Source organism: Desmodus rotundus, chromosome 2 (assembly GCF_022682495.2).
Source record: "Desmodus rotundus isolate HL8 chromosome 2, HLdesRot8A.1, whole genome shotgun sequence".
Lineage (NCBI taxonomy): Eukaryota > Metazoa > Chordata > Mammalia > Chiroptera > Phyllostomidae > Desmodus > Desmodus rotundus.
The window spans coordinates 200,900,026-200,913,564 of NC_071388.1; the positions used below are offsets into that span (position 1 = coordinate 200,900,026).

At 40.9% G+C, this 13,539-nt stretch overlaps 1 protein-coding gene and 1 long non-coding RNA gene across 2 annotated transcripts in view; one reads left to right on the forward strand and one right to left on the reverse strand.

The window, feature by feature from the left end:
* The window catches only part of COL4A3 (collagen type IV alpha 3 chain), a 123,602-nt gene extending 117,770 nt beyond the window's left edge, over positions 1-5,832 (forward strand). Inside the window, exons 49-52 of the mRNA XM_024563858.3 lie at positions 3,305-3,482; positions 3,609-3,723; positions 4,972-5,144; positions 5,659-5,832. Coding sequence (XP_024419626.2) covers positions 3,305-3,482; positions 3,609-3,723; positions 4,972-5,144; positions 5,659-5,743 — 551 coding nt within the window. The 3' untranslated portion in view covers positions 5,744-5,832. The remainder of the gene's footprint in view (positions 1-3,304; positions 3,483-3,608; positions 3,724-4,971; positions 5,145-5,658) is intronic.
* LOC123480154 (uncharacterized) lies at positions 39-13,536 on the reverse strand. Its single transcript, XR_006656044.2, has 2 exons — positions 13,384-13,536; positions 39-2,886 (listed from the first exon to the last, which is right to left on the reverse strand). It is a non-coding gene; the product is annotated as an uncharacterized lncRNA (long non-coding RNA).
* Positions 13,537-13,539: the final 3 nt, after the last annotated feature.

Sequence of the window (13,539 nt, forward strand, 5' to 3'; positions counted from 1 at the left end):
TACAGCACTTTTTTTAAAGAGAGTAAGCAAAACACTGGTTTCATGTGCAATTTTTATTCTGAAATGTAAAGCTCTTCTGAATTAAAGTACAGTTGACATACAATGTCATATTAGTTTCAGGTGCAGAACAGAGTGAGATTTCACATTTATGCACCTTACAAAGTGATCGCCACAAAAAGCCCACTATCCATCTGTCACGATACGAGGTTATTGTGATATTAACAGTCCTTACATTGTCCTGTACATCCCCATGACTATTTACATTGTACCTCCTAATCCCCTTAGCCTTTTCATCCATACCCCCACCGCCCAACCCTCTGGCAATTACCAGTTTTTCTCTATCTATGGGTCAGTTTGTTCATTTTAGTTTTTTAGATTCCACCCCTAAGTGAAATGATACAGTATTTGTCTTTCTCTGACTTAATTTCACTTAACATAATACCATCTGGGTCCATCCGTGTTGTTGCAAATGGCAGGGTCCGTTTCTTTTATGGCTGAGTGACACCCCAGTGCGTTGTGCGCACGCACACACACACGCACACACACGCACACACATACACATTCTATCCGTTCATCCAGTGAGGAGCGCCTGGGCTGCTTCAGAGACTTGGCTGGTGTAAATAATGCTATCCCAGCTTCTCCTTTTTTTTTTCCATTTCCATTTATTTATTTCCAGTCTCTGTGTGACTTTCAATCTGGAGTCTCATGTAGACAGTATATGTAGGGGTCTTTTTTTTTTTTTAACCATTCAGACATCCCGTTTTTGCAATGGAGCACTTAGTCAACTTCAAAGTAATCATTGATAGGTATGTGCTTATTGCCATTTTAATTGTTTTCATACTACATTTGTAAGTGGATCTTTACTATGTTTGCCTTTACCAGTACATGTTTTTTCATCTTATTTCTAGTTTTGGTCTTTTCCACTTAAAGAATTCCCTTTAACATTTCTTGTAATGCTGGTTTCGTGGTGACAAACTCCTTTAACTGTTGCTTGTCTGAGAAAATCTTGATCTCTCCTTCTATTCTGAATGATAACCTTGCTGGGTAGAGTATTCTTGGTTGTAGGCTTTTTTCTTTCATCATGTTGAATATATCACGCCACTCCCTTCTGGCCTGCAAAGTTTCTGTTGAAAAGTCAGCTGACAGTCTTATGGGAATACCCTTGTATGTAACTAGTTGTTTTTCTCTCGCTGCTTTTAAGATTCTCTCTTTATCTTTAACTTTCAACAACGTAATTATAATGTGTCTTGGTGTGGGTCTCTTTGGGTTCATCTTGTTTGGGACTCTCTGTGCTTCCTGGACTTGGATATCTCTTTCCTGTGCCAAATTAGGAAAGTTTTCAGCCATTATTTCTTCAAATAGGTTTTCTGTCCCTTTCTCTCTTCTCCTTCTGGGACCCCTAGGATTCTAATGTTAGTATGCTTGATGTGGTCCCATAGGTCCCTTATGCTATCTTCATTCTTTTTAATTCTTTTTTCTTTTTGATATTCCAGTTGGGCGACTTCCACTATCCTGTTTTCCTGATTGCTGGTCCATTCTTCTGTGTCTTCTGATTTGCTGTTGATTCCCTGCCAAGATTTTTTCATTTCAACTGTTCCGTTCTTCAGTTGTGTCATGTCCTTTCTTAGAGTGTTTAGGTCTTTGTTCAAGTTGCTGAAGTTCTGACTGAGTTCCTTTGTTTGTCTGCACAGTTGAATGAGCATCTTCATGACTGTTACTTTGAACTCTTCATCTAGTAGACAGCTGACCTCAGTTTCATGTAGTTCTTTTTCTGGGGTTTTATCCTGTTTTTTTGTTTGGAACATATTCTTTTCTATCTTCATTTTGCCTGTCTGTTTCTATGTATTGTATTAGGTAGGTAAGCTAAATCTCTTGGTCTTGAAAAAGTGGCCTTATTTTCCTGTGGGGCCCTTATTTTGATGTCCCCCTTGTCACCAGAGCCAGGTGGTCTAGGGGGGGACTAGTACAGCTTCCTGTTGTGGCTGGGCCACAACTCCTGTGGACACACTAGCAGGCAAGGCTGCTATCTGGCCTGCTGGCTGTGAGGCGTGGCCACGACTGTTGCAGGCTGACTGGAATGCAGGGCGAGGCTTTGATGTGGCTGGCTGCAAAGCCCACCGCCACTGTTGTAGACACACTGCTGTGTGCTGGTGCTGAGTGATGCTGCCCACTGTGTGTGGCAGGGCAAGAGGTGCTTTAGAGGGGTGCTACCCTGGGTAGGCCCTCAGGGAAATGCCAGGGTGGGACGAACAGTGTTAGCAAGGTTAATGGACAGTGTCAGACCAGCCAGGTTCAAGGAAGAGGAAAAATGGTACCCACCAGCACCTGTGGCACTAGCAAGTTCCAACAGATCCCTGTCCCTCCAGCACACACGCTAAAATTAGTCAATGTATCACCTTCATGTATGACCTAGCTGCTTTTCAAACTGCTCCCTCTGTGCCAGAACTCAGAAAGAGTGCAACCTGGGTTTCCTACAGCCCTTTGGCTCTCCCAGATGTAAGCCTCACTGGTTTTCAAAGACAGATGTTATGAGGGCTCCACTTCCTGATTCAGGTCAATCAGGCTAGGGTTCAGACCCTTCACTCTCCAGGGACGACCTCCGCAGGTGTGATAACCCTCCCACTGGTGAGTCACTGCATGAGGAGTAGGGTGGGTGCTGACTAGGGTTAGTCTCTACCCCTCCTACCCTTCTCAGTGTAGCTTTTACTTTATATCTGTAGTTGTAGAGAATCTTTCTGCTAGTCTTCAGGTGGTCTCAGAGATAGTCGTTCTATATGTAGTTGCAGTTTTGGTGTCAATGACAGGAGGTAAGCACAGGATCTTCCTACTCCGCCACCTTGAACTTGAAGTCAAGGGCCTTGATCTTGAATGCCAATTTAGCTTGTCCTGTTCAACAAAAAAAATTGCACTTAAATCATCTATCTGCTTTTTAATCTTAAAAGTAATATATTCTCTAAAGCTTTTCCTGGCTATTAGGTATTATATATGCATCAAGACCTGGGAATACTTTGAAGCAAAAACATTTTTCCAACTCACCTCTACCAGTCCTCAGTCCTTAAGTTCTACACTGATTAAGATGGGCCACAGAAGTATTAAGAATGGTAGAAAGACAATTTGTTTGCCCGCTGGATCTTTGATTTCTATCATTATTAAAACTTCCATAACACATTTTGCAAATAACTCTTTTGTGTCATCTTTCTTCAGTTTTTGCCATAGGTTATGTTTTAATTACCCTCTATCTAGTAACAATATCCAAAATAATTTTAATTTACTGAAAATGATAACCAGTGTGATGTTTTATTAGGAACTCTTGGAAGCTGCCTACAGCGATTTACCACAATGCCATTCTTATTCTGTAACATCAACGATGTATGTAACTTCGCATCTCGAAATGATTATTCATACTGGCTGTCAACAGCAGCTCTGATGCCAATGGACATGGCTCCGATTACTGGCAGAGCCTTGGAGCCTTATATTAGCAGGTAAAAGTTCATTCCCTTAGCTTGTGATGGAACTAGGTGAACCACTTCTTTTGAAATCGAACTGCAGGCAGCACACCACAGTCCAGAACGTGATGATGCCACCATGCCCTTTGTTTCACACCACAGATGCACCGTCTGTGAGGGCCCTGCAATGGCCATAGCCATTCACAGCCAAACCACTGACACTCCCTCATGTCCCCATGGCTGGATGTCTCTTTGGGAAGGATTTTCCTTCGTCATGGTAAGAAAAAAAGCAACAGCTAATTCATAACAAAGACTGCTTGTAGAATCCTGAATGCCCCCAAAATGTGTCTGATAGCAATACATGAAATATGTCACAAATATTTGCTTAAAATCTGAAAATATACCCTCTATTTAAAAAGCAGTAAGTTGTTTTTTGGTAAAAACAGCATTATACAGCATTTGAAAAATAGAATTCACAGGAGATTACCCACAAATTCTAAGTAAGACACTCAGGTGAACAGTGGATACAATATTGCTAATAAAATGTCTATTTTTTAATGTGGCAGATGTTTTATATACATCCTCCACAATCCTTATGAAAACCCTGCAAGGTAGTTGCTATCGTCTACAGATTTACCACAAAAAAAGCACTTTCTCCAGGGTCTCACAAGTAGTAAGTGGTAAAGCTAGGATTTGTACCCAAGTTTCCCTGCTCCAAAATCTTCATACATTAAACTGTTTCCTTTGACATTCATATGAAGACGGGCACTAAGAGAGAAACAGCCTTTAAAACAAAATTCCCCAGATGTAAGTGCTAAATGAAGAGATTTAACAACGGACCATCCGTGAGCCTGATAGCTGCACATATGTGATTAGTGGTTATTCATATTCTGTATGAATATCCCCCCTTATTTACTCACAGTTGTCCATTCTTTCAATCGTGAATTCAATAAATATTTATTGAACACCATATGCCATACGCACTAAGGATACCAGCCTTGAACCAAAGTTCTTGCTCTTGTAGAGCTTATGTCCTAGTGGAGAGGGTGGACAATAAGCAAGAAGACACAATAACAAGAACAGGATAAGTGCAGATGGTAAATGCTCACACGAAGAACACAAGGCAAGATAAAGAGAGACCTGGGGACAAATCCTAGCTTTACCAAGGAACATGAAACTACTATTCAAATTCCTAAAGTTAATGGTTGGCTTCCCTAAACCTAGAAATAATGTTCAGGTTTACTCAAGCCTTTGGAAGTTTATATTTAAGCACAACCCTAAATGACAGTAAGAACCAGTCACACCTGGGGAAAAGAGCATTCCAAGCAGAAGGAACAGCTTTTAGTTTCTTTTGATGACTGCAGCTCAACTTGGAAGTAACTTGTGTGTTAGCAAATCTGGGCAAAGATGCATAAGAAGTTTAATTCATGCTTTTTTACCCCCTTGTCATCTATTACAAAAAAAAAACACTGAAAATTTCAACACCATACACAGAATCCTTACTCAGATGTTTTTATCATGATAGTTCACAAGTGCAGGTTCTGAGGGCGCTGGGCAAGCACTGGCATCCCCTGGATCCTGCTTGGAAGAATTCCGAGCCAGTCCATTTATAGAATGTCATGGACGAGGAACATGCAACTACTATTCAAATTCCTACAGTTTCTGGTTGGCTTCATTAAACCCAGAAAGGATGTTCAGGTAATTATTCCAAGTCAAGCTTAATTTAATTATTCAACTGCAGAACTATCAAAAGGTTGCCTATGTTAGATTTTCATTTTGATAATCTCGCATGCCAATAAAATCCTGTTTAGCTTGGCACTTCCAGTTTACAAGAATCAACAAGTAGCCATGGTTTTGTACTCCTGTACCAACAAAGGCATTGCTAGATGTATTTAATATTTATATATAAATGTATAGTAAATTACTGAATAAAGCCATTAAATGATCTGCTAATCTTCATTTATTGTATTGAAAGACTTTTAAGACAGGCTATTTAAAAAACAGGGTTAGTTTTCATTAACAAAGATAATCTGTATGATTCCTTAGTGCTACCGAAATACAACTGAAATCATAAAACGTTGACAATATATATACCTTGTCAGCAATACACCTCCTATAATAAAGTTCAGATTAGCTAAAATATGTATTAATAAAACTCAAACCCAACAAGCATTCCCTTTTTATCTACAAATTGATGATTTTTTTTCCTCAGAAAACCTATTCCATCAACTGTGAAAGCTGGGGAGTTAGAAAAGATAATAAGTCGTTGTCGGGTGTGCATGAAGAGAAGACAATGAAGAAACTGAAGAAAATAGAACTGTTATTTTTTCATCCTAAATAACAAGTAGTGACGCAGAGCAAGCATTTACATATTTTTCTCTAACCAACAATCTGATGGCTTGGTAAAAAGTTTCTGTTTCCCCATACACCAAACGTTTCTTTTTAGTTAGTTCTGTATCCTGGTCTCTAAATCTGTTTGGAAGTTCTTTATGGCAAGGCAGCAGAGTTTTCACAAAGTATCACTGAAATTGTATTCTACTTGTATTCAACACACTATCTAAATGGTGACTGTATGAAGTTTGATGATACAAGAGAAGACCTACTTGGCCCATTAAATTCCCAAGATTTGCCCCCTTCTATTTCAGTCTTTGAGACTCAGGGAGGCTGTTTTAGTTTTAGTTGCCCCACCACCTACTTCTTAAGACTTCAGATCCTAAGCAGACGGGATGCAGGCAAGAAGACATGCATCATTCATAAAACTGGACTTTCAGATCTGTTAATTAACCGAAGGCTGGAGGGAACCATTATTGAACTGGTGTTCATGGAGTTTCTAGGGCTCTTTTAAACATGTAATACTAAGGCTAAAAGAGAGGTTCCCTGAATGGAATCACAATAGCCTTGGAAACACTGTATTGTTTTGTCTTTTATTTTTTAAGTCTTTTTGTTTGTCCACTGAATTCATGTCACTGCAGCAACATAGCCTGATTGCATTCCAAGTAGGTACAATTTTTACCCATAGTGAATTAGTTTTAATAGAACTTTTACACACATACTCAGAACTGGGTCTAATTTTAGCTTTTCTTTTACCAGCACACCCACACAAATAACAAGAGAACTTACTAGATGTGGATGTGTAGTTTATCCCCATCCCTATAAATGTTGGTGCATATAATTGAGTAGTTCAATAATCCATGAAAGAACTTAAGGCATTTGTTGGCTAATCAGGCGCAGAATATTTTTCCTTTGCTTGAAATATTCCATTTAACTTGGATATTTAGAGACTCCCTTGTTACTTCTCTAATTCTTCTTTGGTAAAAACATGTTTTTCAAACCGTATTAAGAAAGTCCACTGTGTAAAATCTTAGTGTACAAATTGTATAGCTGGCCAGCTGTGTCTTAAAACTTGCTTTTCAGTGTGGCTGATACATTCCCAAGGTTACTTAATTCAACTTAACAAGTATTTTATTCACCACCAAGTCATACCCTAGGCACTGTGCTAAATTACAGAAATACTAAGGGGGTGGGACTTGTTTCTGATCTGATATCCTGGAAAAAGTAACTAACTGTTTCTGTTAGGAAGCCCCCATAGCTGAGTTGTTTCCTCCCCCTTTTCTTCCTGTATCTCTGTTCCAATGTTTCATCATCAACTCAGCAGCCCTTAATAAAGGTTTAAAAATAAGACCCATGACCAGGATTTCTAGCCTTTCCTAGGCTATCTTCTTCTAGGCACCACAGACGATGGTTTGGACAATGGTAAGAAAACAAAGTTCTGCAAAATGTTAAAAACGATTTATACTTGATGGCAGCTCTACCTGATGAGTCTCAGAAGTCAGGCATCCTACAAAGAGCTCTGAGGACGTTCCTAACCCACCTGAGGTGGAGGTGGTGGTGCGAATGTTTACATCCAGGTTTTACTGCCTCAGTCTGTGACGTTGGAAGAGAAGACGTGGCCCCGAGGACAGCGAATGTTTACATCCAGGTTTTACTGCCTCAGTGTGTGACTTTGGAAGAGAAGACGTGGCCCCAAGGACAGCGAATGTTTACATCCAGGTTTTGCTGCCTCAGTGTGTGACGTTGGAAGAGAAGACGTGGCCCCGAGGACAGCACAGACTGTGACCACGGCCCGCTTCCTGCACTGCTCACGTGACTGCCATCAAGCCATTTTTACATTTACACTCAGAAGCGCGTTTTACTTAAGATTACTTACACTCACCTAATATTAAGACTTTTTGCTCTAAAAATGCCCTGCTGTCCCAATTGTACTGCAATGCCACAGACGGCTGACAGATCCCCACAAACCCTCTACAGACTGGCACTTCTCCACCTGTGGCCCCTGGACCAGCAGCTGAGGGGTACCCCGTCCCGCAGAGTCCTCCCAGTCTCGGATGAAATAAACTGGCCTGGATACAATCTTTGAACTTAAACATCTGCTTTATACCAAGAGGGCTATAGTAAAGCAAAGCAAGCTTCAAAGGGTACAATGCATTCTTCAGGCCCGATTTCCCACAGGAACCCTCGGTGTGGTCCCCAACATCTCCCCCTTTTTTGTTTGTTATGGAGGACACAGTGGTAAGTCCGATGAAGCCTGTACTTGCTATTCGCGTACATTATCTCTGGAAACAACGTGTACAAACATCTCAAGGCACAAACGACTACTACAATCAGGGGGCCTTCCGTAGCTCCTATGACCCAGATACGGAAATTCAGTCCTTCACACCAAGCTTCTGGATTGCGAGGGAATTCGAGGACACCACTGACAAACAGGCTAGAACTCCATTTTCAGGCGTCTTGTACCCCTACATCCTTCACGACCTTTTCTGCCCTGCTACTGAGGGATTTTAAGTCTCCCCAAGTTATCCCCTTAGGTACAGGTGGTGGATTGGGCCCCGTGGCCTGCTTCCCCCAATTCTGATGATGGGTCGAGATCCGATGTCGGTGCTCTGTCGTGGCCATCTGGGACAGCTTGAGAGGCCGGATCCTCTTGGTCTGACTTATCCACAAGGGTTGATGAGGTCGATCTCCCATGGTGGGGTTTCACTTTTGGCAGGTAGCCACAAAGGACCTGTAGGGACTGAAACACAAGTATACCCTCTTCCCCATGTCAACAATTCAATTGGCCCCTCCCATTTCCCTTCTCTCAAGGGATCTCTGTACAACGTTAAGGGATGGGGCCCCTTATTATCTACCTTTTGTCAAATGAAATGTTTCTAAATCAGTGTGTTAAGAGAATTATCGCAATTAAGAAAACTCTACGTATACATGGCCAGCGTTATCAGATTTCTGGGAGAGGTTTCCTGGCTCCCCCCTTTTTTGTTTGTTAAGAAGAGTTTTAAAGGTATGATGGGTGTGTTCAACAATTGCTTGGCCTGTGAGATTGTAAGGATGCCTGTTTTGTGTTGAATTCCCCACCTTTGCAGGAAATCTTGAGTAGGTCAGGCCGTATACCCACATCCATTATCAGCTTTAATTTGTTGTGGATGGCCCAGATGGCTAAAAGCCTCAAGCCAATGGGCCTGGACGTTCTTAGCTGATTCACCCATAAGGGCAGAAGCATGTAATGCTCCAGAGAAAATATCAATAAAGACATGAATAAGTTTAAACTTTCCAAAAGGGGGATAACGGGTGACATCAGTTTGCCAGATTATTTGTGGCTCTAAACCTCAGAGATTAATTTCAATAGAGGGCAATGCCTTACCTAAGGCCTGGCAATCTGGACATTCTTTAATAATTTGTTTGGCCTGAGGACGTGGGAGTCTGAACTCCTTGCAAAGTGCGTGACTATTTTGACGAAAGAATTGATGGGAGGCAACAGCCTTCTGAAAGGTATCTACTATGCTTACTAGAGCGTCAGCTCGGGCACTGCCTTCAGACATAGGACCAAGGAGGCCTGTCTGGGAACACATACGTGTAACAAATAGAATATGTTCCCTTCTACCTAGCAAACTTTGTAAGATTAAAAATAGACTGAGTAGAGGAGGTCCAATGGATCCCTTAAGGAGAGCCTGGTCTGTATGAAGGAGAGTATACATAGTATAACTGGAGTCACAAACTAGATTCAAGGGCTCGTGATGCCATTGCTGGAGAGCCATAATGGCTCCTGGGTGTGGGATGCCCCATCCTGCAGAGCTCTCCCAGCTGCTGTGGATGAGAATAACTCATCCTGTACACAATCTGCTGTTCCAGCAGGGAAGGGGGTGACGACTCCCTCTAGTGGAGAATGCCCCAAGCTCTTCTCTGAAACGGCTTTTATTGGGATCAGTATGTGCAGGGATATACAGCATGCATGCATAGCTCAACAATCAATGTCCAAAGGCTATAGTTATAGAAAACAGATATTATCTATAGACAACAATTGAAGAAGCACAGAGATCTGCCTCAGGTCAGGGTCTGCTGGACATGCTGGTGCCAGGTGGCTGTTAAGGCGTGTTTCCTAAGATAAGGAGTTCACTCCTTTGAACTTAAACATCTGGTTTATACCAACAGGGCTATAAAAAGCAAAGCAAGCTTCCAAGTGCACAATGCATTCTTCAGGCCTGATTTCCCACTGGAACCCTCAGTGCTAGCATTGGGTCATGCCTGCCTCCTGCATTCCCGGTTTCCCAGTCAAGTCTTACAGGCCTCTTTCAAGGCCTAGCTTGCGCAGGGCTACAGTCTCCGATACCACACAAAGTAGTCCCCATCAAGCAGCATCTGGGAGCTTGTCACAAATACAAATTCTAGGGCCAACCCACCAACAGAATCAGAAACTCTGGGGTCCAGAGTTTTAACAAGCCCCCCCGCCCTCAGTGATTTCCAATGCATAGTAAGACTGAGAAAAACTACTGGAGACAAACACACCAAAAAACAATTCTACAGGCCGTTACCAGGTATAGCTGGCCACAACTGTTCCACCTGTGCCTCTTTTTCAAGTCCAAAATCACAAATGAACTTAAGATTGTCTAATGTTACTAATATGAAAAAGCCTTAGATTGGTGCTAAAGCCAAACGACTGGCTTCCACTCGTCCCCTAGCCTCCATTCTCTCTTGCCCTCTCATCAGTGTTCAACTTCTGAGGAAGACAAGTGATGCTAAATGAAGCCGTATTACCAGCTGCTCAATAATACTTCTAAGACTGAGCATTAAAACACAGCTCATGTGCATTTCTTTCCAAGATATCTATGAGTAGCTTATAAAGTTAGGAAGATATAACTTTGTAGATAAAATGTTTAACTTGTTTCTTTTAAACTGGGGGCTTGGCTTCAACTTTGGAATTACAGTGCACTCAGAGGTTTCTCCTTCTGCAGGATAAATATTATTAAATAACTTATTTATTAAAGTATTATAATATTAAATTTGAATTTAATTGCTAATATAACTTACAAGGATTTTTCTATGCATCAAATGCAACTTACTGCTACTAAACTTAATATTTACTCTATAGCCAAATGAAATATATTTAAAATATATTGAATACTTTATATTATTATACCTTGACAAAATTACAATGTTGTAATGTACTAATATTTCTGTAATTATAGCTAAAATATAATTTTATTGTATTGTCTAATAATAAAATTGAAAAAATTAGATCTGGTCTTATTTTTTCAAAATGAAAATAATTTATTTTCAATTTAAAAAATATGTGTTTACTGTAAAATCAATAGACAGTACAGAAGTTAACACATTGGGGACATGTTTTCATACCCATAGACAAGAACTAATCATTATTTGCATGGATATACTACATAAGTCAATGAATCCCCAACTGCTGGACACTTAAGTTTTAGCATGCACATGCTCTACACATTTCATTTTACATTTGTCCAATTATTTCCTCTAGATACATCTCTAGAAGGAAAATTGCAGAATCAAAGGACCCACAATCATACATATGTACACACCCACCCACACACTCTCCCTCTTTCCACCCCCCCAGGAAAGCAGTTAGAATTTCCAGCTGCATGAACAATATAATGAAAACGCCCATCTCCTTATGCTGTTACTAATACTGGATATTGCTGTTCTTTTACAATTTTGCCTATCTCATTTTAGTATTTTGCTCATTACTAGTGAGGTTGAACATTGTAGATTCTAATTAGTATTCTTATTAGGATTTATTTTTGTTTTCCTGTGAAGAGCCCAATCATATCTTTGCTCATTTTCTGTGGCAATGTGTAAGGAGTTTTTTCAAATCAGTAAGAAAATGTATAGATTATAGAAATTATGGGTCACATATTTTGATAACATGTTTCCCATTTATAAAACAATTACTCCTCATTTCAGGAAAAATATTCATAACACTTCACATATAGAGAACTGGCGAAGAACACTTTTAATACCCTACGCGTGAAATCTCTTAATTAAGGAACTTACAGGCTGTGCTGAGTGGCAACATAGACAGAATCAATGAAGAAGGAGAATGAACTGTGATCCTAGGCAGTAATTCTAAGACCAAGAAAACTGTTGCTTAAATAAATATCTTAGAATCACTCTCATAATGAATCCAAAACAATCTAGTTTGTAAACACTTTGAGTCAAAAAACATACTAATCCATTTTAATGAACTTATTTTTACAGCTGACAAGCAGAAAAAGAAATGCTGTGTTTGAGCTCATTCACTCTTTCTCTCCCCCGGGGCCCCGCCTTCCCAAGACTGTTTGGAGAGGAAAATTTCGATCAGTCTCTAGTGGATTCTTAGCAACCTAACACAGCACATGCAGACCAACCACTGGGAGCACTAAGAGTGCCTAATTCACTTCACCCTAATCCCAGCTCTGCCTACTGGAAACCAAGAGACAGCCAAACACAGAGGAAAAGTAAGGGATTTTTTTTTTTGAATAACCAGGCTAAATTTAAACAACTTTAGATAAATATTACACTCTCTAGATTTTTGTAGACTTTAGGGTGTTTTCTAAAAATGCTGACATTGCTCAAAACCTTTTTAGAACTATTGCTTTGGAATTATCCTTAGTTCCAATTTTTCCGTCAAACAAGGGAGTGAGTCCCATTACTTTACACCGAAGACCTACGACACGCTCAATACGCTTGACTCCACAGAAAATAACCAGATGGGTGAGATACAGACCGTGGTTTCAAACACAGAACTTAATAAGGGGACTAAATAGTAATGGGAAAAAATACAATAAAGATTAAATAAAATGGCTGCACAAAATTTTTCTTAACACAGAATTTATAATCTGCTAGGAGAAGAAAATTAGAGAAATATAATATTGGACAAAGTGATTAAGTGCTTTAAGAAATGGCAAACACTGATTCAAAAGGTGGAGGCCTCGGGTAATAATTCATAAAAGATGGTCCCTTAGGGGCTGTTAGGACTTGGGCGCACACAAAGTATTCCGTGATTTGGCTTCAGTCCGTCCCAATGTTGGCGGACAAGATACTGATTTTTCCTGCGGAAAGTCGGAGGGTTAGATCCAGAGAGAGAGAGCTCGGAAGCTTAACAACATTGAAACCTAAATCCTTCGGGATTCTCACCTTGAAGGATTAGGGTAATCTGACAGAGCCGGAGTCACTGCCCAGGAATTAGCCTAAACAGTCATCAAAATTAAAGCGTTTAAGAATCACTTGCAGCGCGGCCGTTATCGGAAGGGAAAGGCATGGGGGTGGGGTGGTAAAGGAGGACCAGTACCTGGCGACGGAAGATTCGACTCTAGGCGGTGGGCACACAATGCAATATACAGATGATGGACTATAGAATTGTACTCTTGAAACCTACATAATCTTATTAGCCAAGTCACCCCATTAAATTTCATTAAAAAAAAAAAAATCACTCGCAGAGCTGACGAAAACGGCAGATTCCTGGGCCTCACACCAGGTAAATTGTGATGCAGGTAGCTCTGAAAAATAGTTATTGTAACTGGCTATCGAGGGTCTACTTGTAAAACAAAAGGTACTTAACGACGACGGACTCTAGGACACGCGTGATCCAAACACGTACCGTGAAAACTCGTTCCCTGTGGTTGGTGCATCGCCCCTGCCAGAAACGTGCCTCCGGACCGCGCCAGCCGAGTCACGGCCTCCACTCATGCGCGTGCGCCTCGCGCCCGCCCGCCCCTGCGTCACGTGACCACACGCCAGCCTCCGCTACGGGTCC